The sequence below is a fragment of the Styela clava genome, chromosome 6, assembly GCF_964204865.1.
Source record: "Styela clava chromosome 6, kaStyClav1.hap1.2, whole genome shotgun sequence".
In the NCBI taxonomy this organism is placed as follows: domain Eukaryota; kingdom Metazoa; phylum Chordata; class Ascidiacea; order Stolidobranchia; family Styelidae; genus Styela; species Styela clava.
Window position 1 is genome coordinate 16517594 of NC_135255.1, and position 26111 is coordinate 16543704.

At 35.4% G+C, this 26111-nt stretch overlaps 2 protein-coding genes across 8 annotated transcripts in view; both read right to left on the reverse strand.

Annotated features, from left to right (window-relative positions):
• Positions 1-26111, reverse strand: part of LOC120333357 (deoxyribose-phosphate aldolase-like) — a 128111-nt gene that overhangs the window by 31881 nt on the left and 70119 nt on the right. The gene's annotated exons all lie outside the window — the stretch shown is intronic.
• LOC120331153 (uncharacterized) lies at positions 4978-13514 on the reverse strand. 6 transcript variants are annotated; one of them, XR_013476820.1, is made up of 7 exons: positions 13291-13514; positions 11960-12099; positions 11182-11312; positions 10486-10602; positions 9971-10125; positions 9120-9216; positions 7845-7967 (listed from the first exon to the last, which is right to left on the reverse strand). XR_013476820.1 is itself a non-coding variant. In XM_078114027.1 (5 exons), exons 1-5 carry the CDS (start codon positions 13470-13472, stop codon positions 10081-10083), a joined length of 615 nt encoding a protein of 204 aa, XP_077970153.1. In that variant the 5' UTR covers positions 13473-13514; the 3' UTR covers positions 9965-10080. The 6 variants fall into 6 exon arrangements, 2 of the variants coding, with proteins under 2 accessions (XP_077970154.1, XP_077970153.1); XR_013476819.1 differs by lacking the exon at positions 9120-9216 and having other exon boundaries at positions 7847-7967; XR_013476822.1 differs by lacking the exons at positions 9120-9216; positions 13291-13514 and adding an exon at positions 12479-12964 and having other exon boundaries at positions 7847-7967.

The following is a 26111-nucleotide window of genomic DNA, read 5'->3' on the forward strand; positions in this document are numbered from 1 at the left end:
AAATAATATGGGCGAGTAGAAACCCATACCACGCGAAAAAATAATTAGTAGCGGAGAGATATACAGGAAAAGCTAAGGCAAAGTTATTAGCAAATTTCTGAACTCAAGCTATTGTTAAAAATCAACGTGAATTTTACGTTTTATGTTAATTCCGTACGCATAATATCTTGTGACTAAAGTAAGACATCGATTTATTTCATGGATTGGCTGTGCTGTGGGAACGCGTTATTACTGCTATCCTGGGTGGAAATACTTAAAGGATAAACCCGCAAACCAAAATTCCAACTGCCAATGGTTAAGTTCGTCAATTTAACCCTTTCTCGTGTATTATGCCGACTTATCTCTGCTCGTAAATCAACCTTCCTAACGCAAAGTGAAAAATCATGTTTTTAACGACACGGGATTTGGATTTTCTTGATGGCTACAGATTACAGAACAAATATTGAAACTCGCGCTGCGCAATACGTTCATTTAGAACGATATAATGAACACTAAACATATGCAATAACAACATCATGAACTTAGTTAAGTATTCCCGCGGCAGCAAAAAATGCGATATAAACGCCATTTTAGAAACCGTAAATCGCGAACATTTCGATTGCCCACAGCTCACATTATGCTCAATTACCGACGAAAACGATACCGTACGCACTGAAGATGAAAAATACTGTTGATTTCGCGCTTATACGAGACCTGTTAAAATTACCGGCAGGATTTTATTACGCATCATGATCCAACTATTCTATATATAACTTCCCATATACCTAACTAAAGTTGTATTTCTTCGGATTGTTGGGGTAAAAGCGGTATGAAATTAAAGTATAGTCGCGTGCTTACAATTCTGATGACATTGCATTTTATTACTGGTCGTGGATTGTAAATTTTCAGCCACAGAAAAATCAATATCAGCTGGAAGCCAGCTCTTTCATTAACAAGCGTTGTGATTCTGGTGTCGGTTTTAGAGTCCAAAGCAAAAATTTTTTAGAGCTACGGTATTTCGACGAAACATTGGAAGAAACTAGCACAGCTTGCTCACTAATGAAGTGTTATTCACCCGGGTACACAAAATACGAATGATATACGAGGGTTTACAGCTATAGTCTGTGTCGAATATGCAAACTCTACACCAGTGGTTCCCAAACTTTTTTCTTAGCGTCCCCAATTTTAATAAAATAAAAGACTACCGATACTCGCGACCCCAAAACCAGAAATGTTCAGCAACTTCAAAAATCAGTATATTCAATGGGAACAATGTGCCTGTATATCGGCTTCATATGGACGTGGGCGGTGAACATTAGCCCAAAAATATATGAGCGAGTCCGGCAATGCTTGGGAAAAACGTGGAATCCTCAGAAGATTTGATAATACACCAAAACGCACAAAATCCACGCTGTTGAAATCTCTGAGATTAGAATTACGAAGATTCTTTGGTGAAACATAGACAAACTTGATGAAACGTGGAAGATTGTATGGAAGCGTGCGATACTTCGGAAATAGTAAGATTGCTTCTAAATATATATAAGTTTAAAATCTTATTTGTTATATTCCAACAGTGTCTTTTTTTATTTTCACATGTTACAGATTGCTCCATTAATAATTCAGAAGTAAAACAGAGCATGCAGGTAAAATAGCAAAAACCGAGTGCGAGCCACATCTTATTAGGGCCTTTTATTATGCTAGAATTTATTGTTGTTTGCGTTTGACTGTTTGGAAGGCTTCGGAATGTATGAAACGTCCAAATACGATAATATTGCAAAAGAAAATGCGGAGGCGATGTGGACAAAAAACACGTAACCCACTCGTAGATTTTAGACACGTGTGCGAATTAACAGAGCGCTTTCGCAACTAATCGAAACCCAAAGTGATTGATTACTCGGCCAAGACATCACCTGGCAAACTATACCATACTTGTCGAACACCCAAGTAAGTGCCAATTCCCAAATAAAGCAACTTTGCTTAGTATAACCAAGCGCCTACACTGGTACAAAATAACAAACCGACATGATTTCTCGACGCTTGAAAAAAACTGTTTTTCGGACCCGCGTGCGGGACCTCTGGTTACTCATGAATTGAAAGATAGAACTAAGGTCAACTACTCATTCGGATGTAAAATGATCAAAAAAGCTTTAAAATGAAAAAAAAAAACTAATGACGAACACGCGAAAAAATAATAAGTAGCGGAGACATATACAGAAAATCTATGGCAACGAATACAATTACAGACATCGAATACAATTAAAGAATAAATCCGCAAACCAAAATTCCGACTGCCAATGGTTAAGTTCGTCAATTTGACCCTTTCTCGTGTATTATGCCGACTTATCTCCGCTCTTAAATCAACCTTCCTAACATGTTTTTAACGACACGGGATTTCGATGTTGCTACGAAATAAATATTGAAACTCGTGCTGTGCATTACGTTTATTTAGGATTCGGAACGATATAATGAACACCAAACATAATGAATAATAACATCATAAATTTAGTTTTAGTAGTCTCACGGCAGATAAAAATGCAATCTAAAAGCTATTTCAGATACGGTAAATCGCAAACATTTCGCATGTCCACAGCCCGCTTCATGCTCAGTTACCGACGAAAACGGTACGCACTCACTGGAGATAAAAAATACTGTTGATTTTGCGCCTATACGAGCGCTGTTAAAATGAATTTAATAGGCATTATGATGAAATAAAATCCAACCATCCTAATATAACTTCAATTATACCTGAATAAAATTGTATTCTTTGGGGTTGTTGGGGTAAAAGCGGTATAAATTGAAGTATAGTCGAGTGCTTACAATTCTGATGGCATGACATTTTATTACCGGTCGTAGATTGTAAATTTTCCGCAACAGAAAAATCAATGTCAGATGAAAGCCACCTCTTCAATTAACAAGTTTTATGGTGTCGGTTTTGGAGTCCAATGCAAAAGAATTTCAGAGCTGTTGTATGTGAATTTCGACAAAGAATTGAAAGAAACTAGAACAGATTGCTCACTAATGTAGTGTTATTCACCTTGGTACACAGAAAACGATTGGTATACAAAGGTTTACAGCTATGGTATGGGTCGAATATACTCTACACCAGATCTATTTAAGTATTTTCGCCAAAGGTCAAAATTATCGGAGTCCGGTCATTTAAAAAATAAATTTCAACTATATATGTAAACAAAATTTCAAATGCATCGTTTGATTTCGAAAATATAACTAAAAACTGACAAATATCATGCAAAGCGTGAGGAATTTCTTTTTAAAAATATTCATAACGAATAAATTCATCCTTTGACTTATTTTTATACGTAAGTGCACTGTAGCGGTACCAAACAAAAAAAACGCCTAGATCTAGCTGTCGCTCAAACACGCGAATATAACCGTAGCCTACAATTTCAAGAAATAAATGTTTTCCACTGAAAACTAAATCTAAAACAAAGATCTAGAAGTTTTGAAGCTTGCCTTTTTGGGGTCAGTACAAGTCTTTTAATGCAACTTAGCGATCACAGAATAATAATTTTCACGTATTAAACGTTGTCCATTGTGTTTTTAGTTTTTTTGCGTCTCTGGAAAATTCGCCGTAGGAAATCTCGCCACATGAAATTTCGATGAAATTTCGATGGAGTAGACCAGTATTTGTGATAAAAAAAGTTAGATTTATAGGGTTAGGGCGATTTTCCAAATGCGGCGAATTTTCCCAAACCCGTTCTTTGTTTAATATGGGTAAACTGGCACATGTATTTCCACGTTTCTTAAATCTTTTTAGAAGTTTTGCGGTTTTTCCAATCGTTTTCATTGTTTTGTGGATGTTGTGTATCGGATAATCAAAATAAACCTAAACCTTATAAACGTGTTTACAATCCTTTATATGATGGGGGTTCGGAAGACTTCAGAACTGAGCATATATTGTAGCGAATGTGCATTGTGTAACTATGACAATCAACATCGTGTGCTTATTATCATCTGAGGGAATCCAGATTGGAGTCACATGCCATAACACGTGAAATTAATAACGTGGGAATCGAACTTTGAATATTAGGGTGAACAGTCTTTATCCCTAAGACCGCATCTTGTCTCCCTATAATATACCGTCAAGTTGGTCGTACAACAGACAATCTGCTCTGGTTATGGATACTAGGCAATCGCTATTGATAAATACTGACGTGGTGCGAATTTGCTCGACCGACATTTCTTTATGAAGCCAAACAAAGCTGTTACATACCATTAAATGATTTCTATCCATTTCTGTGAAATCGGCGAACCATTTTCGGTTTTACGAATTGACAATCATTTAAATTTCTTGGTCTAACCAAATAAGATACTTTGAATGATTTTCCGTGCAGAAATGAAGGAACATTAAATTCGACACTTTGTTGTCATTGCGCCATCCACTTCTAGGTTTCAAAACCGAGGATTATCTGTCAAAGAATGAAACTCACAGCGTGATCAATTTACATTAAAACTACCGGTAGATTCAATTAATTCGTTCAACATACTTGTTCGTGTGTATGGAATAACCATCTTACAACAGTACCAGATTCGTCATATCAAACCTGAAGTTCTTCATCTTTCGGTCAGTCAAAACAGGTTTTATTTGGTAACTAAAAAAGGCCGCCTGGATTTTAAAATATAAATTCGTTCAAAGTTGCAGAGATATTTGCATGTAATGACGAACTTCGGAATTATTTCGAGAATTATTGTTTCAAGTACACGCTCCAACAATGTATGACTAAACTAAACTAGATTTAACGCACATCTCAATGCAGGATAGTATCGGTACGGCACATGAACCCTGTTATAACATTTATTGTCCGGTTCTTCTGCTCTTAATTCATCTTATAGCAGGAGTCTCAAACTCGCGGCCTGGGGGCCATTTGCGTCCCGCGGGACGATAGTTTGTGGCCCCCGCCTCAGTATGAAAGCTTAATGTTAGTGTGTCACTTAGCTCAGTTCGCATGATTGGCGATGAATACATTTGAAATAAGTTCATTTACGTCACAATCACTAATTACAGTATTATTATCTTTTCAATTTAGTCTATTATAGTATTGTTATCTTCAGTTATTTTTCAATTTAGTCTCTCTCGTCTCAATTTGGTCATTTATGTTTTCAACTTGTTTTGTGTTTGTAGAAATTTGAAAAGATTTGAATTTTTTTAAACTACGGTAAGCTTTCATTGTGGAAAACCTGATGCGGCCCGGATCCACCCAGACTCCAGTGGCCCTGGGTAAATTTGATTTTGAGAGTCCTGTCTTATCGATATAACATCAGATTCAAAATGATTTTGCCTAAAATAAATTCGTCTTAGATTCTCCATCTTCAATATCAAAGGGTTTTCTTTCGGAAATTGCAGCCGGGCTTTTGAAATATAGATAATTCACTGATATAGAAGAGAGTATGTATCGGATGCTGCTGATACCTTGATTTAGACCAGAGGTTGGAAAGGTATTTGAACCACAGCCAAAAATTTTGCCCATCCAGACTGGCGGCCATGCAAGTGTGATGTAAAAAGTTACATTTCATAAACAAATATACAGTGCTATAGAAGGAAAAGTCGAAAACAAAAAGCCACTTGCTGAAACTAAATTCAATCGCAATATCAACCGATTCCTTGATCAATTTTTTAGCTGAAACATCCAAATCCGGTTTTACCTTGGTTGTGGCAGCATCGGGCGGGCCAGATTCAAGTAGACAACGGGCTGGTTTTGGCCTGTGGGTCGTAGTTCGCCCATGCCAGATTTTAGACTACAAGACAACTTATATAAATCCTGTGAATTCCAAACATGAGCCACAAGTTATATTTGAATTTCCAAATCACATTTGCCTCTTAATATAACAGCAAACATCGGCCTCAGCGCTGCTATGTCGATCACTTTGGTTTAAATTACATTCTACAAGTCTATAAATTATTATTTCATCATAAAATATCAACTAATCTCACACACTAAGAATCGAGATGTTACGATCTTCCCCTAAAACTGCCTCTCTTAGGTTCAGGCACAAAGTTTTGGGTGTTCCTAATTGGCACGTTATAAAACAAGGGTGCTGCAGTAGCAGGTCTACAAATCAACACTCCTTTGCCCTTTTCTGGGCCAGTTTTTACGAGCCCTTTTCTTTTTTGGTTCGCAGTTTTTGGTCTTTGTCGAATTGTTGCATGTTTTTCTGCTATCATCATTTTGTGCTGGCGACGTACTGATTCCTTGGTGTCTTTGTCTGCTAGTGGGCCAATCCACGGTGCTGGATTATGATAAGAAGGTGCGGGATACTCACTCACTGTACCTGTAATAAATATATTTCGGACTTCAGGTTGTGTTCATTACTAATATTAGCGGCTTAAAGCCATAACCCATAACATAGATTTTCAAACCTTTTTGGTGTAGCAGAATACCAGAGGCTTAGGAACCCTATGAAATTGATTACAGCTCAGGTAAAGCCTTTGAAACGCAAAGAATTGGAATTACTCGCATGTACCAGCTTTTAAACTAAATTAAAAATCTGTTCCGAGAGCCTCACACCATGAAAGACCAGCCCGGGCCACAAAATTTTTCCTTGCAGGTCACATTTGGCCCGCATGTTGCACACCTCTGATGTCAAATATGTCAATCTAAAAAATGTGAAATGGCAATCTCACACCTGTAGGTCTTTAATGGAACACAAGCAAAACACAAATTTTATATGGATATATTGTACCAGCGTATGCGTTCATATTTAAATAACATATGACTCTCAAACAAGACGGTAGGATTGTCGAACTAATACAGACTATCGAATTGGAATGGAAACTTGTGGAACACATCGTCTGTACTGGTAAAATCCTAGCATATCCGTGGAAATCGCTGACCTTAATAGTTAATACGTTGAACATACTTTCAGTTCGGTTTTGCATCACATCCCAATGTGCTTCTAATTCAATCTGCCGTTATCAGGGGTGTAGCTTAGAGGGAATGTTTCGAGGGTCAGATCCCCCTCCCCTTTTTTGAAATGTAAAAAAAGAAACATTTTTCTGTATCACACAGCATTGTTTCAGAGCTTGAAACACCTCAATATCCTTAAAAAAACCACAATTTCCTGCCTCTGTTCGCACCCGCTAGCTCTTATGGTCCAACTTGCCAAATTCCAGAAACCCTTTTTGAAATTTCCTGGCCTCGATTTTGACTCAAAAAGTTTGAAATAACGAAATACAAACAGGCCAGTACTGGAGTGTACTGCTACTAATTTATTTGCAAATCCCAGAATCAGTTGGACACTACCCGAATCATACTCTCAAATAATAAGATAACTGACTTCACAACAAATGTATCGGTCCATACTACAGAGTGAAATTTTTTGTCAATTAGAGAAATATTCTTTCGATTTTGTGAGCCTGTTACGAACTTTTTCATTTCAAGCGATCTTACTATCAATCTCCATTGCCACCAATAATCAAGTTCAAAATCTCAGATGTCACAACTGGTCAAAGATTTATAAAAAAAGCACTGCTATAAAGAGACTTGAACCTTTGATTCTGACTCGGAAAAGTTTGAAATAAAGAAATACAACGAGCTAACTTCACAGACCTTGCAGCCATGACTGCAGAATTGAAATTTACTGCTAAAAGTCAGACTTTCAAATCCACAGAATCAGTCAGACTTTTCCAGAGTCTTAGCTAAAAATTTGTTGGTTTGTTAGGTCAAAGTTTTCACTTTGAAGTAATGGACCGATACATTTGTCGTGTAGTCATTTTTCAAATAAATTGGGAGCATGAGAAATATTCTGTGGACTTTGTTAGTCTGTTATGACTTTTTCATTTCAATCAAGCAATCTTACTACCAACCACCATCAAAAATTGAAGTAAAAAAAAAGTTCAAACATTTAAAACCTTGTCTTGGAGAAGCACATTGTTTTTCATTGACTTTTTTCAGCCATTTCTGAAAGCATTCTTCATTTTTCCTTCTTCTTTCATCCTCTTTCTGTTTCTCTTCGAGTTTTTTTCTCCATTCCTTTAAAATAAATAACATCTACAAATCCTTTCAATGTTACCCGCAAAGCAAAGAGGTTGATTTTCAAAGAAAAAGCAAGTTGGTCACATTATTATTTCTTTGTAACAAATTTTAATAAACATTTTTGAAATTTTAACACTTGCTTTTTTATCTTAAAAATCTGAAAAAACATTGATTACAAGTTTAAGTAATTGCAAATCATTTTTGCAGTATATGGGACAGTAAAACAATATGATTGATGATTTTTTAAGAAACACCTGGAGTCAGAATATATATTGTCAAACTTCAGTATCTCCTCGAAAGCCATCCTGAAATCATTTTTTTAAAATCCATTTATTCATACGTCTTGGCAGATTGCAATTTTAAGACAGGAGCAGGCTATAAGCTACCACAGTTAAAACCAAAGTAGCAATGTCACATTTTTCAGAAATGGACTGTTTTTGATATTGTGTCATTATGGATCAGGGAGCATTATTTGATCTTGGTTTCAAAGCTTAATCAGTTTTAGTTTTGATTCTAGGTAGAGCCTAATGTCCATTTTTGGCTGTACAGATACAAATACACAAAAATTTGATTTTAAGAGCAGGTTCTATTTTGTATTGAACTCGCTACTATAATTTCCCCCATTTCACAAAGTGTATATATAGGGTGTCCATGAAGTCTTAAAAAAATTTAAAATTACCAAGGAAATTTATCGATACCATATATTGTTTTAGCCCTCACAAATGCATTAAATGAGGTAAAAATACTTGAACAATTACTGATTGAAAAACAACAAACCTGGTTAAGATATATTGAGAACTGACTATAACAAAATTGAAATTGTAAAGGAACTTTATGGTATGTCAATGTGTAAGCTGCATGGCATATGGCACACATAAATCTAATACATAACACTCGAAACACCAAATATGCTGCGGCGCACATAACCCATTTGCTGTGGTCGTGAGAACAGGTCTGTTTTATGGGGCAACAGCATGAAAAATTCAAAATAACAGGGAACCAAGGTCATCAGAAAAATATTGCTACCATTGTATATGTGAAGTCGACATAATCGAATATAATCCGCAATGCGTTGAAAACTTATAACAACCATTTTTAATATTATATGTAGCAATAGTTATCATATTGAATTGTCTTGGGGAAACATACCGAGACTTTATGAATTGAGAGGCTTCAAATATCGATCAAAAACAGGTTTTCTGATTATCATGATATTCCAAGAACAGCTTCGGTTTGAATCCAACCACTATGTAAGAGTAATTAAAATACTTAAGTTGAAGACAGCATTGTGTACACCAGAGATCTGGCCCACTCGTGCCAGTAGAAATTATGAATATAGTTTTTATTGATATAAATTTGCGTTGAAATTTTGATAAAAATAACGAATCATTGGCTAAAATTAAACCATAATTGCCAATGTATTATCTGCGCCTAAAGCTAATGTGCTATTGTTGTGCATTAGTTGTTATGCTAGGTATTTGTAAATAAACTTGTTTTTTATTCATATTGAGATTCGTGTTTATTATGTGTAACTGGCCCACTCAGGAAAGTGTAGACCAGGGGCGAGCAAGGTTTTTGGACTAAAGTTTTCCCATCTAGACTGGCAAGCCATGTAAATGTGACATAAGAGTTACAATTCATGTATTTGTACATAAGCAAAAATGGAAAACGATAAGCCTTGTGCCAAAACTGAATTTAATCGCAATTTCAACAAATTCCTCGCGCTATTTTTTCAGCTTAAACATCAAACTTTGGTGTTTAGTTTGGCTAAGACAAGTTTATTTTTTCCAACCAGTAAAAAACAAAAAATATTCATAAATATAAAGAAAAATGATATTTACATTACTGGGAAGGGGGGGCGCAGGGAACCAATACCGGTTATCGAGCTGCAACACCCGTATGGCAGCATCAGGTGGGTCAGACTGAATTACCATACCAGCCAGACGAGGCCTGTGGGCCGTAGTTTGCGCAGCTGTAGACACTGTTAGTCGAAGACTTACCTTCTCTTTTTGCTCTTTTTCAATTTCATTTCTCTTTTCCACCCATCTCTCGTACGCTTGTTTCGATTTTTTCTCAATTTCTCGTTTTTCTTGAACTTTCATTTCTTCCTTCAACATTTGTTCACGCTCTTGTCAATTTTCGTCTGTAACTTCATCTGAAAATAGTTAAGTTTGTTACTTAAATATTTCTTCGTTTAATTTACTTCCTTACTACATAGGTGAAAAAAGGGCGCTCTAGAAGTGTATGTACCGATATGGAGGTAACTAATTTTGTTCGATTACTTTATATCAAGGTATATTCACTTGGCTAACACAGACAGTCGTAATAGAACTAAAATAAGGAAAATCGGAATAAAATTATGGCCGAACCCTAATCTGGTACACACACTACAGAGGTACTCTCATTTTTAACGTCCAATGCATAAAACAGCATATTTGCAGAATTCAGAAAAACATAGCATGTTTGAATCCAACACTAAGTCACTAACTCCGAAGTTTCAACGTTTATAATTCACCTTCAATAACTTTTCTTCACACCACTGCTGATGTTTTAATTCAGCTCTTTTCTTTAAATCTTCCTTTTCCATTCCTTTTCTTTCCTCTCTTTCTTTTTCTTCTTTTTCAACTTGTCTCTATAAACACAAATAACTGCATCGTTAAAGCCAAACCAGCGTTGGATACAAGGATCTACACCTTAAATTATATGTCAAGCCGGTCCAAGCTCTCAAGTTATTCTTGGATGCTGCGATTGCTTAGTGCAGTGTTTTCCAACCTTTTAAAGTGCTCCTGGCCCTCTTCCGAAGGCCACCTACAACAATTTATCGTACTTTCAATAAGTAACAGTATTTTGGATTCTAGGTGGACACAAGATTTACACTGGTATCGACGTGGCCTATTTCAGTTGAATTGTTATGCAAATTAGTGCATGATCAGTTTTGTGGAAACAATATGTAGCGTCGCAAAAAACTAAATCATATTTCACCAGAAAATTTTGAAATGAGATATTTATCCAGACTCAAAATAAGTCTATCAGTAGGTGTTCTAGATCATTTTGTCAAAACAACAAACTTTCGTAGTTTTACAAAGGTGACTAACGTCTGGTCAATTACACTGTCACAACCAGCATTCATTTGAATATCAAAAGTATAACAAACTCCCTCAAACAAGAAACAACGTTAACTGAAAAACCATGGCTTGAATTGCATACATACCTGTATTTTTATGTCTTCTCTCTCCTGTTGTAACTTTTTGATCAACCAATCTTCCCAAACACTCAAATCTTTTTTGTCACCATCTTGTGGCATTTTCATTAATTCAATAGTGTTGTCATGAGAATTACGATCTAAATGATAATCAATTGAGAAATTGAATAGTATGAAATGGATTTCTATATTAGCCTGTGGCATGAAAAAGAAGTGCATTAGCAAACAAGGACCCAATTTTCATAACTCCCAGCCTGTGGTACGATAGAGCTTTTCATGTGGTACGCAAGCGACTTTGATTTATTGAAACAATTAAGATTTGAGTTGGCTAACGCTTCATACTGTATGTATTCCCTTAGCAACGCCCATAGTGCTACTGCTACCAATCCTTATCTTTGGAGATCGCCCATGTCCACTACTGCCAACGTAATACAAAACGAGACGGGTATATTTACCCGTTTATACTCCCATAGCGCATTAATTGTGCCATTGTTCTCTGCCATTTGTGGCAATTTATGGAATATTCGAATTAATTTTTTATATGATTGAATGGCAAATCCCAATTTTGACCAAGGACCAGGTCATCAATTAGAAATAAGAATAAAGAAATTCAATGTAACCGTATATTATAAGTAATAAGCATGCTTTAACAAACCCTTATTATCAATTAGTTAGCTGAGCAATAACAAATGATAACTAAATTATAGTATTAGTATGTGGAATTGTATAAATAGAGAACGCATATATCGTTGGCAAGTTTCTCAGGCAAATAACAAAACCATCCTACCCTTCAATGGCGAAGTTCGTCGAATTATTCGTTCCCTTTTCGGTGGAGAAGATGAGGGGCCTGGCGCTGATAACGGGTTAAGATTTTTGGGTTTGTCTTGTTGATATCTCGTAGTTGATGCATACTTAGGTGGTGGGATCCTACAGAACAAAGTTGTTGTCATAAGAAACAAATTAAATATAATACCCGTAATACTGGTGCACCATGCATAAAGGTAGAGGTTTCAGAATTCCATTTGAAGTAAATTTGATACTGAGCAATGAGGTAAAATGCATTTCATGTCCAACAGTAAGGCACACTTTTCAATTTCCAAAAATGTCCTGTCATTTGGTTCAATAAAACCAACACTCCATGTGTCTCACAAACAGGGGGTATATGGCACGACGACACGCGCCAAGCTTGTCTTGATAATAATCTAAATTAATCGTGACCGTCGTGTGAGGAGGAATTCAATGATGACGTTTTTAGATTGCACTTCTTTGTAGTTTTTTGCCCAACCTCATTTTACTGTAATTTTACCGATATTGAGGGACAACTAGTCTATGTCCAGATGTCCCCGAAAGGAGAGGTGTTTGTTTGTTCATTGACAATTAGGATTCTCTGAAACGAGACAATGTCTCTTGATCTGTAAAGTGTGCCGTACTGTCCTAAGAGATAACCGCAAATATCTTTTACATCATCTCTAGATATCTCATGGTAATGTGTTTTGAGTAGCAAGTGACTATTACTACAGCACTATATATATAGATATAGTCACACAATTTTTAGGAAATCTATAGTAAGATGCATTATCCATGACATTACAGCATTAAGTTGACAGACATTGCAGCATTCGGTTGAATTGTAAAGATGTTACTAAACATCACTGGCAGACTGAATACCTAGCTGGTTCAATGTGTATTAAATAACTGTGTACCGGTAACACAACTTGAATTAAATCATGACAGTAAAGACGTAAAGTGATTGCTGACAATTGAAATACAAATCATACCTACCGGTACCTGCATACCGGTACGGTACCGGTACCGTACCATACCGGTAACGCCAGAAGACCAAAAATTCTGTAAACTGGCTTATTTCAATATTTTATACAATTCAACAATTTATAAAATACTGGTACCATAAATGGAAAAACATACAGCAATGATATACTACGGTACGGTACTACCGTATTTGCCTGCTAGAATTGAATCATTCTAATACAGTAATAACAGGAATATGGTACCGGAATACCGGTACAGGAATATGGGATTTGCAGATTTGTCGGTACCGGTATGTACCCATTATAAAAAATGTGAATCTACAGAACAGAATCGAGAAATATAACTCACTTCGAAGATGCTGTGAATGATGATGACTTGAATGAGTTGGAAGGTGATTTAAAACTTACTGACGATCGAAATTGTGGACTAGATTCGTTGTCAGAACTTTCAAATGAGTCGGAGTACGCACCTTCTCCCCTACGTACTGGAGACAGAAGATCATATGTATCATCTAAATCCTCACGATTCATACTTCAACTATAAATTCTAACTTTTCTTTTTTTTTTTTTTTTTTTTTTTATGTTTCCACAATGTGGTTTATGCAATATATAAAAATCATAAAATAATATATGAACAACAATAACCAAGTATACAAAAATAACGAAGCATTTCATTACAGTCCATTGATTGTATTGTCCATAGTATCCCATTGCCATTGATATGTCCATCGTGTAATTTCCATAATCCATAATGTTTGATCATTATTTATATTTTTTAGTATTAATTATTAAAAAAAAAATTTTAATATCTATTAGTTTTGATACTATATATCACATCGTTAAAAATTCACAAGTTATTATAAATGATATCTAGTTCTCTTGTAAAATTAGGATATTGTCTCAACTTTTCTATATTTCTTCTTGCTATAAGTGACTTCTTAATTTTCATGATTACATTGCTAACATTTGGATTAACTTTTTGAAAAATTACTGTATTCCTTTCAAGCCAAATTTTGTGTCTGGCAGTGCAAAATAATAATATTATAGCATTCCGTTCTATTTTGGACAAATGTGAATAACATAGGTGAGTTAAATCTAGTAAAATACAAGTCTTGTAATTATTATTCAGTACACAATGATTGATTTTTAATGCAACAGAAAAAATATAATCAAAAACATTTTGCGTAAAAGGACATTTCCAAAATAAATGAGAAACAAACTCAGGTTCTTGTGTGCAAAACACACATAAATCATTCCCAGAAATATGTTTAATTCTGGGCTTTACTTTAACAGAAAGAATATCCCACATTAATTTAAAATTGAAAGTTTTTATGTTATTGGACAATATCTTACAATGTATTTCAGAGCAGGCTCCTTCAATTGTACCATTACGAAGAAATACAATTCTGTTTCCTAAACCTAATAACTATAAATTCTAACTTTTCAGCCGTAGACTGCATTTAAAAAATATTCTGAAGCCGCGACCAGGAAGCGAATCGATTCTTTAAAACGAAAAGTAAATATTATGATGCGCTTCATGAATTGGCTGTAGCGACAAAAAATTTCCATGGCGGTTGGTCGACTCGGGAAGATAAACTCGGTGGTCGCCACGGAAAAATCATAAATCATAGAAAAATCAACTGAAAAATTTATAGCAACTAATAAAGGTGAAATGGACTTATCCAGCCAATGATGTATCACTTGATACTCGTACCGGTAATTGTTTATTTTAGGGCCGGGTGGTTTTTTGAACCTACCAGAACCATTATATTGAGCTTATCGGGTTTCCTCTCCCCGAGATAAATATGAAAATTACATATACGGGGTGAATACGGAAATTCTCCTCGTCATACAGCCACATCAACTGATATTGTTTTAACAACACTTGTGAATTGTTGACCAATTTATTCAAATTACGTCGCAGTATAGTACACTGACATTTAACATTTTACACTCCCAGCGTCCTGATGTCATTGGTGCGTCAAAATCGGATGCGATTACCGAAGCCAGTTTGGAAGGGGCATTGTGATTGTAGCGGTAGAGAAATGTTTGTCGTGACACATCAATTCTCTGATTTGCCGCAGAAGTTTTTTAATTAAAGGCAATTCAGTCTGATTTCAGTCCAGTTATTTTTGTGCAACATTCAACTAGCTCACTGCCGGGCAATGAACAATTGTCAAACACCCAATTTAACGACGAATGAGAATCGCTTAATGAATATACGTAAGCACTGTCGCAGGTAAAAGATATCGGGTCTGAAAAACCTCATGCTCGCCACACACGTAGAATGAAAAATTGATTGGTAAAATGGAAAGATATCGTCTTTTCACAAGTAACTAACGAACATAAATATTGAATTTTTTTCCTATTTTCACGTGTTTTGTTTATGTACGTATAGCAAGTACTTCGTATAAATAAACTATGGTTATCTCGACTGACTATACTTTTTTGTTTCGTGACAATGGACTCGGCCTTTGAAACTTTATTCAGTCGACGATATAGCCTACATAGTAGGCCCACATACATTTTCGCCATAGAGGTGTTCCAAAATCGATATTATTAATTTATGAAAATGCTCGGATTATCATGGAATCTCTTTTGAGGAGCGTCCAATTGTATCTCAAACAGATCAATATAGATAGCGAATATTGATCAAATTAGGGATTCTTTATAGATTTGATTTTTACATTAAGCCAATTCCATTATAGATGGCTGTCGTACTGCTTTAACGTTATTTTTGTGATAGAAGTCGCGAGTAGCTCTGAGATGTCTTTAAGCAGAGACACCTACAATGCTGGTACAGTGTAAAGCAGGATTGGGCAAGGTTTATGTATCAGGAGCCATAAATTTTGCTCACCTAGACTGGCGGGCCATGTAAGTGTGACGTAAAAGTTACATTTTATGAACAATATTCACAGTTCTATTTAATGCAAGAGTCTTGCTGCACACTTACAGAAATATATTTCTTCAACGTTTCGTCTGACCAACGACTAACGTCTGACTAAGGTCAGACTTCCTCAGACAAGCATAGTTGTAAAATGATTGCCTGATGAAGTCTGACTTTGGTCAGACGAAACGATACAGAAATATATTTGTGTAAGTGTGCAGCAAGACTTTTGATTTAAATGGAATAGTCATTTTCACTCTTGCTATAGCATTCTTAGTAGTTAGTTTCACCCCAGTTTTGATTGTTGCTTAAACGTTAGACGGCCACAGCAAATGACACAGTAGCTGTTGATTAGCGTTATATTTGGCGTTGCAAAAGTTATGTGTTATATTTATGTAAAGAGCATCATGTTTATGTAGCTTACGTAGTGACATACATATGCATGTTTTGGAATACGGGAACTTATTGTTAGTGAGTTGGATACAAAAAAAACTTCAACCACTGTATATAGCAGGGGTGGCCAACCTTTCACATACCATGCGCCACGTTTTAAACATAATGTTTCAGATGCGCCGTAAATCTCTTGTATTCCCACGCCTAATGTCCGCTTCTTGTTGAAATTATATAAATTTATAATACACACACATATATACACACATATTTTACGCTTCGCTTTTGTTGACAACGGTCATTTGAAGTTTGGATGAAAAAGGTGGTATTTAGGGGTCATTTTCAGCATGTTGTGGGTTGATTTATAATAAATTTTTAGGCTTGGGCAATTCAACTGGTTGTTCAATGGTTATTGGGAGATATTTGGGAAGTCTGGGCAATGGAAAATCCATGTTTCAAGCTGATAAATGACGATTTTCTATTTTTCCAGAAGTTCTGAACTTTTTACTTCAGTAGGGAAAAATAGTAAATTTTACTAATTTTTGCTAAAAGTCTAGAATGAATGTCATAAAGTTCGTCCAAAAGCTAACGTCCACGGGCGGGCGACGTGGAGTAAGAAGAATAGATTTTAGGTACAATCAAAAGTCACCATGTAAATCGCAAAAAAACGGCTTGGCGTTGAGAAGCCAAGTACAATTAACAATTTTAGCATGAAAAGGGTTAAAGATGCAATGCGCCACTTCTAATCATGCAATGCGCCACGTTTGGCGCATGCGCCATAGGTTGGCCACCCCTGGTATATAGAGAAACGTAGCACATAAAGTAATCTAAGCTGAGTGACTCCATTATGTCTGAAGAAAACCAGAAGCAGCATATTTGGCGATGCGAAAGTTATATATTACGTTTATGTAAAGCGTATAATGTTAATATCATTTACGTTGTACCATACTTATATTTTGAATGAGGAAACTTCTTGTTCGATACAAATAAAACATATTTTTAAAGTTTTCAATTCGGTCACTGGTTACAACTATTGACTATAAGTACGTATTACTTGTTTATATTTAATCGAACTAGTAATCATATTCAGCAAGAACATAATTATAAATCTGTTTTGTGTTTGAACTGGTTCATGGGCTTTGTTGATTGCAGTATTGGTTCTGCTTAGTTACTGAAAAGTTTACTCCAGTTGAAACGCGCTGAACATAAATAAGGTGGATTTAATTTCAGAGGAAGTAAATTTGACGCAACTGCTTAGAGTAATGGCTGTGTGGGAATTCAAATTTAGCCAGTTTATATATATATATTCCCCGTTTAAATAATAACAAGGCGAGGTTACTGAGAGGATATCGCGCCAGTTTAAGCGTGTGATATCGAATACATGTTTTCAAAGTTTTGCCGTATGTGCAGTATTTACCGTCTGGAAATAAGGTGCCTTAATTAGGTATCGTATGTACACTATACGCATATAGAGCAGTTTTCAAGGCAACCTTGGTGACCGTAGTTTCTTGACTTTGTGACTTTGATGACTTTGTGTAGTTCAGAATCATAGTTCCGCGTATAATGGGGATTTTCCGTGTATGAGAAATTCGCCGTAGGAGATCTCATCGCGGAAAATATCGCCGCATAGGAAATATTGCAAGAGCATTTTGCTGTAAAACAAGTACTTGTGAATAAAACGGTTATGTTTAAAGGCTTATGGTATGCTTTTAAATAACGAATCTTTTTTAAATAAGACGATTTTTCATACATTTTCATTTTTTTCCATGCGCGAAATTTCCTAGAACCGGAATTTACTAATTTATTTGCGATATCCGAGACATAAAAATTCTTCATGGTCATCCTGGCAAGATGGTATCAAACTGTCGAAACAGATTCAAAATTCGGCTAGTCCCGAAGTATTTGAACCAAGATGGCAGACACCGGAACATAGTATGTGTACCAATTTAGGGTTATGCCATAATTTTAGATACAAATACTACGAAAGTCACTTGTCTAGTCTCCGAACTCGTAATAGAACTAAAATAAGGAAAATTGGAATAAAATTATGGCCTGACCCCAATCTGGTACACATACTGCGTTCCGGTGTCCTTCATCTTGGTTCACATACATCGGGAGTACCAAAATTGGATATTGATAAAACATAACGATCGACCAGCCAACAGTTCTGTAGAATCTCATCCGATTTGTTGAGGGTTTTTACACCCCTTGAAACACCACTTGAACGTGAGAACTTACGTTCGAGAGAACATGGGTAGAATTCTTGTGTGGATTATCGGGAAAATTATGAAGCCCGCACTTCAGCAATTTCTGAGAGGGATATAAATTCAGTGATCCTGTCAGTAATGTTTAATTTAAAGTATAGTCCATTTAAACGGGCGTCGTTGAAATCACGAGTGAGATATATATTGTAAGTACAGTAAGTGTAGCTGTTTTCCAGCATTAATACATTGTCGGGACGACCACAGTGGTCATACATGCATATATATATATATATATATAGCTTACGTAGAAAGTCCCCGCTACGAAATTAATAATTATCCCCTTTAGAGTTATGAATGCAGATTGCGCTTAGACTTCTAATTGTCAAATCATATCTAACCCTAGCTAGACAATAACTATTTTAAAACGTGGAGGTTTTTTTTTTTTTCAAATATCACATTTTTGCATCAGTGGCGGGGGCATTGTACAAAAGATCCTTTGTTTTTCAATTCAGTTTTTCAGTGATTGAAATATATATAAATTGAATGATATTACGTTAATTTTTGCCAGTAATGTTTGAAGTGTAGTTCATGTCAACGGGTCTTACGGGTGTCGTGGTAATAACGAGTTAGATATATATTATTAGTACAGCTAAAATAGGGTAACTTTGTTTTCTATCACTGATACATTTTCGGAAGACCACAGTGGTCATATGTTGGAGATTTTGTAGAAATATCCCGCTGAAAACTCACCCCCGCCAGAGCTCAAACTAAAAAATAGTAATCATTCAGTTATAGATAGGTTTACTGATCGCGCATGAAGTTCTAATTTTCAAATCTTTTCTAACACTAACAAGACAATTACAAATTTTTTATTTCAAAATGTGGCGGTGTTTTTCGCAAATCTCTCATATATGCTGTAGTAGCGGGGCCTTCTACAAAACATCCCATATTTTTTCAATTCAATTATCAGTGATTAAAAAAGATATAAATTGAGTGATATTATTTGAAGTTCCTTAAGTAATGTTCGAAGTATAGTTGGAGTCAAAAGCCTTCGTGGAAATAACAAGTTAAATATTATTAGCACAGCGTAAATAAGATACATTTGTATTTAAACACTGCTACACTTTAGTCACACTGATGAGTGCGATTTGGTATTTTATTGTATTTGTATGTCAAGTCTTCATTTCACTTTTAATACGATTGTGAGGTCTACACCAGACTGGAAAATATTTCTTGAATCTATGTAATATGTGTTACCAAGCTACATTTTATGGTAAACATTCGTATTTATGTATTACGCTGGGAATGCCTTTGCCTCTAGGTGTTATATTATATATACAGTGTATACATAAAAGTAACATATCCAAATTCTGCACATACTGAAGTCTAAACTGCAACTGAAAAATATTAGCACGCCATTAAGTGTGGAATTCTATTTTGAATGCTACTCAGGTTTTCTATTGTCCATCTTATCGTTTGCCCATTGATAATAATGCCGTGATCGAGAATAAATTCAGCGCAACCGGTGTTAGCAAAACGTAATTTGCCAACGTTTCAAATTTCTCCACAGAAAAAACTTCATCACGTTATGATATAGAAATGACACTCGCATATATCCATTTTTTATAGGTAAAGTTAAATTTTTCTGGCCCACACTATATAAAAGGCAGAGAAAAGAAAATAATCACCAAGCCGTAAAATCGAATCCAAAAACATGATACCATATCTCAGTAAATATCAAAGTTCAAACAAACATAAGGACCTAAGTGATTCAAGAGTCTTGCTGCACACTTACACAAATATATTTTTGTAACTTTGGAACTATGTATGTCTGAAGAAGTCTGACCTTGGTCACACGAAACGTTACAGAAATACATTTGTGTTAGTGTGCAGCAAGACTCTTGAATCGCTTAGGATAGTTATCTTTACTCTTGGTACAGCATCCTTGCAATATATGCATACGGATCCGCCGGCACAAAAGCATAGAAGAAGGATAAGAAGTTAGTCTCGCATAAACCAAACCATTAGCGCAAGGAAACATAAGGACTATCTAAAATTCTAAACACTCATGCGGGAACAGAGTCGTTTCTTTATCATTCATCGAACTCTTCTTCTCTTTGTTTATGTGTTTATTTGCCCGCCGTGATTTTCATCTCGTTTCACCTTGCGTAATTAGTACAAGAACATGGTTTTGCCGTGTGGGAAATTAATGAAAAATTAAAATTAGACGAAATCATAATTTCTAGGCCGCGAAAACGTTTATTGTCTCCTGAAAGTAAAATGATTGAAAAGTAAATATGTATCTATTTCGCTTTTTAATATTTGCGTTCACGAAATCCTGTGATCGATCATGAAGGTTCTGCTCATGTTTAGTATACCAGCATAAGTAAAATTTGTTCAACCCCAATGGCACGTACGGCGTTTCACAAAAGTAATGAATAAATGCCGATTAAAATTCATAGAAACACACACGGATCTTTAACTATACTTGTAAATTGTAAAGAAATTAGTATAGTAGTCGGTGTGTAAAGTGATTTTTATTTCAAAATGAGCAACTGCCAAGCAACTAAGCGATAACGACAATGCACTAAAACTATCCAAATGTATACTCGGTATCCAATAACTTGATTTTAGTGTTAATTCATTTTTTGGGGAGGGAATTTTCTCGCAAGCAAGCAAGCGCACTCGCTCAGAAATAAATATGTGATCTTTGTGTAACGTTACGGGCGACTAAGGTACCATGACCTACATGAACTCTAAATAATTAAAGTGTAGGATTGCGAGTTGGTTATTACAGAATTCAAATATTCAGACTTCATTTCTAGAAAATACCTCCACGGCATTCAACCAAATAAATAAAAATGGCTGCCTGGTTCTTACCATTGTAATTTTTTTACAAAACATCAACACGTCGCTCAAGAGGGATTTAAAGTAATCCAATTTTATCTCAGTAGCTAGTGACTTGTTTACCATACCAAGCAATTTATTGTCCGAAACCAACCAATTGTAGATTGTCATGCTGTGTGACACAAAGGTATTCCAAAATATATTAAACGTTTGGCGTCTGAAATTCGCTTTTCCGTGGACTGAAGCGAATTATGTTTTAATGACACTTTGTTGCTTTGAGCCTTTCAAAATAGCATGTTTCACTATATTTTATCGGCTATCGGTTATTTCATTTAAAATGTACTCCTATAGTGTGTGTACCAGGTTAGGGTTAGGCCATAATTTTATTCCGATTTTTCCCATTTTAGTTCTATTACTAGTTTGGAGACTGTCTGTGTTAAGCAAGTGAATATAGCCCCTTCCCATAGACTTCAATTTCTTTCAATACACCATTTGATGTAAAATGGATACATATCATATATGATACTCATTAGTAATATTCTAACCGTAAAGAAAAGATTAAAAACGGTAAACGAGTAGATTTTTTAATGCGTGATAAGGGCGCAAGATTAAAAAAGTGATATATAATATATATGTAAAACATTATTTAGTAGACTACCGCTACTTGTATGGTTTTGTTAGATGATTAGGTCTTTTCGGCGAACCTTACTCTGGACAAGCACAACTGTTATTTATTAGCGATGTCGTTCTGTTGTGCCATCTAATACGCCATAGTCATTGTGGCATCTCGTCATTTATGTTGTTCTTACTTTGTATGATTGTCTCAAGTACACGTTTTATTACTCAAAATTTATTATCGCATCTCGTTGTTTATTTTTAAACTTTTTTTTTGTATGATTGAGTCTAATTAAGCTACGGTAATATTCCATGTTCATTGTGGCATACGTAGTTTATTTCGTATTCTTTTTGTTATTCTTGTTTTTAATGATTGTGTTTAAATGAGTGAATGTTTTAATATTGTGTTATTCCTTTGCTATATTTGCTGCTCCAATTCAGCTGCAAGGTACCGTGACTAAATGACTCTTTTAGTATTTCGCAACCTCGTCAACTGCAAAAAGCCGATATTTATTTTTGTAAGTTGTTACATGCCTTTTATTTATTACATATCGTGTATTGGTTTTGCACGACAAAATATCTGAATCTATTCAAGACAAATTTATCACCACGGCAACAGCCTAAAGCCACCAAACAACGCGTTCTTAAGTATGAATACTCTTAATGTAAACTCACTTCGACACCTGATTTATGGCGAGAATTATTTGTATCGATGACCCTGTTGACTTGGAGTATCCATCGATGTTGTTTCAGTTTGTTATTTTTATGAGAACTACTTCCCTTTATGTGGTCAATGCAAAGATAGTCAACTCTTATTCAGAGTACTCTTGACGCGATATGTTATTTTGAGAGTGTCGGTAAGGTATATGCACGGTGCTGCACCTCTTGTATTTCCTATTAATCTATTACTAAATATGCATATAGATTTCGTCAAGTTTCAGACGGTCTTTGTTACTGAAATGAAACGTTTAAAATCGCCTATGTTACGAAATACTGATTGGCAAGGCAGAATAGCTATTGAGTTTGACATGCTCACTCCTAGCAGGACTAGATTAGCCCGTCAAATTAGCTCGTGTTCAGAGCAACAATGAAAAGGGGATAGCGCAGAAATTTTTCTGGTTGGTGTTGGTCAGACATCGGCCCGGTTAAAATGAAGTCTTCATGCCGACGGATAATATATTTTGTAGTTCATCGTTTTCTATATTTTAAATGACACATATACGGCACCAAAGCTTGTGCTTAGAGTGCTTACAGCCTTTGAATGACAGGATCCGGTAGCGTGTATGACCCAATATCTAAACGACCATTCATTGAATCACGGTGCACTTATACATTGGCCTAAGCAGAATAAAGCGTGTCTTTTGTCTCTGTAAAGCGCAATGTTGAGTAGGGTTATAAGTGTATATATCTCTGCTAGTAGCTATAGGAAACATGCAATTTATCAATTCATCTGCGGAATATTTTTGACGTTTTGTACCGGGTAAACATTGTGAATTACCTTGAGGCTTTAGGTTTGCTGAAGAGTTCAGAAACAAGATGGATTTGATTGGTCAAATGGAGTTTGGTCAAAAGATACCAGTGTTCAATGGATTGCATTATATTCCGATAAACGTACTACTTTGCAAAAGCTCAATTCTATGTAAACTCAGTTGTAAAGTATCATAAATGTACAATACCTGCAGAATTAAAAGTCGAGTTGAGCCTGGGCACGCTCGTTGCTTTGAATGAGACCAAAGCTAGTATCAGTTTTTATTTGTTAAATGAACTCTACCATGCACTATGTAGTCAACATGCAGGATTATTAGTAAATTGCTACCAAAATAAGAACGACTGAAAAATGGGTTGCTCAACAAACCTATAATTATCATTACCAAAGATTTATTGAAGTGTACTAGGGCAGGGCTACTCAACTATTTTCACCAAAGGTCCGTTTAAAAACCTTCAAAATTACTGGGGTCCGGACATTACACAGAAAATTTATTTCATTGAATAGACGAAACTTCGAATGCAATATTAAATTAAATACAAGAGCAATGAATGGCTCACAAATATGAACACAAAATGTTGCATATCGGTAGCTGTGTATTTAAATCGTATCAAAGTCATCTAAAACTTTAAAACGATGCTTATATTGCAAAAATATACAAGCAGACGCGGTCCAAATTGAATGGTCGAAAGGTCCGGATTCGGACCGCGGTCCGCCAGTTGAGTAGCCCTGTACTAGGGTATTGTGTACTGAACTGCGCATCTTTTCTCCTTGTTTATTTTCTACTTATCCAAGTTTGTAAGTTACCTTTAAGCGTAATTAGGACAATTTTGGCTAAATAAATATATGGCTATAAAAGGAAAAGTTGCTCTTCTGAGATAATCAGGCTGGCGCTAAATCGCAATAAACGAAAAGCCCAGAAATGAACGAATGTTCACAACACACAAAGTTGGAATGTCCAGTAATATATCCCTATCTAATTCAAGTTCTGTGATACGCGCTCTTATTTTTTTCTTGAATTTGAATTTGTGTTTTACAGAATGAACCCCAAATAACAGAACCTATTAATTCCTTATTTACTTCTACCACCAAAATGCAAAAAATAATTTTGTTTTCGCTCGAACTTCTTTCTGTATGTGTATGGGTATACCCATAAGTTTCAGTAATCTGAGACGCCTCAGTAATCTATGTATTCTATTAGGAACGAATAAGAAATTTGTGGGTTGCATTTATGGGGAGCCCGCTGTATTTTATCGTTTTGAAATCATAATCATTCCTCCAGCATAATATCTTAGAATTGATGTTGTCCCACAAGTGCTGGTAAGCATTCTTTGGCGCAACGATAAATATAAAATAAAAGTACTTTTTTGGCACTACCGAATTATGTGTACGTGGTTAGGGTTGGGCCATAATTTTATTCCGACTTTCCTTTCGGGGATTGTTTGTGTTAGCCAAGTGAATATACCCCCTGTCCATAGACTGCCCATTAGTTACCACCCCCTGTCCATAGACTGCCCATTAGTTACCTCCATATTGTTCACATACTTCTGGAGCGCCCTTTTTGTTTATTTATCTCGGTATTTCGGCTCCCCGTAGTACATGTAATATGTTATCGTTTTATTTGTGCGATGAAAGTTGTAAGAATAAGCCCAAATCGTAAAATCAAGGACGGAAGCATGTTAGTGGAATAACACAAAAAGAGATTTTCACAGACAATGAACATTTCCTATGTACGAGTCGTTACTAAAGACTCCAGCATAGACGGAATACCGCGTAAAATCATTTTCATTGTTTGTGCGTAGACTAATTATTCGTTGACAATTTGAATTCATTTAGGTTAAATGAGGCGCGGATGTAAACAGTGAAGGGCGAGATACAATTTCCTTGTATGAAACTAATTAAATCTTAAGACATACTATTGAAAATTCTGTTGTGAATCAATGGAATTTTAACATCATTGATATAGTATAATTTCAAGGTACTTTTCCTGAACACAATCGCGTTATAACGATGTTTAGCTTATTGAACCAGGAATATGTACATATAAATATACACAGATACAGACAGGGATACAGGATGCTTAAATGAGAGTTAGCGTAAGTGATATTCATTTATAATGTTGAAAAATACATCAGAACTAAATTAACTAATTTGCCATCAATATGCATTATCGCATATAATATGTATTATCTTGGTGTGGGGAGCAAACCCGTGCTAAATAACATTCTGTGTGCGATAATAAACTGTTCTAATTTTGGATTCGTACCGATGGAAGTCGAGAGTATATATAACACAAAATTACGATATACGAGTAAACGATCGCCACACACCAATTGTTATTTTCAAGCCAATGATCAAACGGCCAAACACCGATTTTGATTAAAGAAGTGAAATATATATTTATGACGTTTTTTAATAAACGTTCCCATATCGTTCTGAAAAACGATTATTCATATCCATAAATTTTGAAGCAACGGAGTCGAAACTGTTGTCAATTTTTGTTCATTTGATAAAAAATTTCATTTGTCGGAGTTGAGAGTTTAATTTTCTCAATGAATGGATCTTTGTTATTATAATCGAGAGTATGGGATTAGAAAAAACATTCCCTAAATTTATTAATAAGAATGAATTTTTTGGAAAGAGTAATATTGCGATAGCGCTGCTGGTTAGATGAGTCGGCGACAGATTTTAAAATGTGAAAATAACAAACAGAATTCCGATTTTTTATTTTTAATTCCCAA

Excerpts from the sequence above, each read along its gene's own strand:
- LOC120331153 (XM_078114027.1), bottom strand. The coding sequence starts at position 13,472 with ATGAATCGTGAGGATTTAGATGATACATATGATCTTCTGTCTCCAGTA. Across the intron at positions 10,603-11,181 it reads GAGAAGACATAAAAATACAG|AGACAAGTTGAAAAAGAAGA; the intron begins GTATGTATGCAA and ends TTGTGTTTATAG. Across the intron at positions 10,126-10,485 it reads GTGAAGAAAAGTTATTGAAG|ATGAAGTTACAGACGAAAAT; the intron begins GTGAATTATAAA and ends AACTATTTTCAG.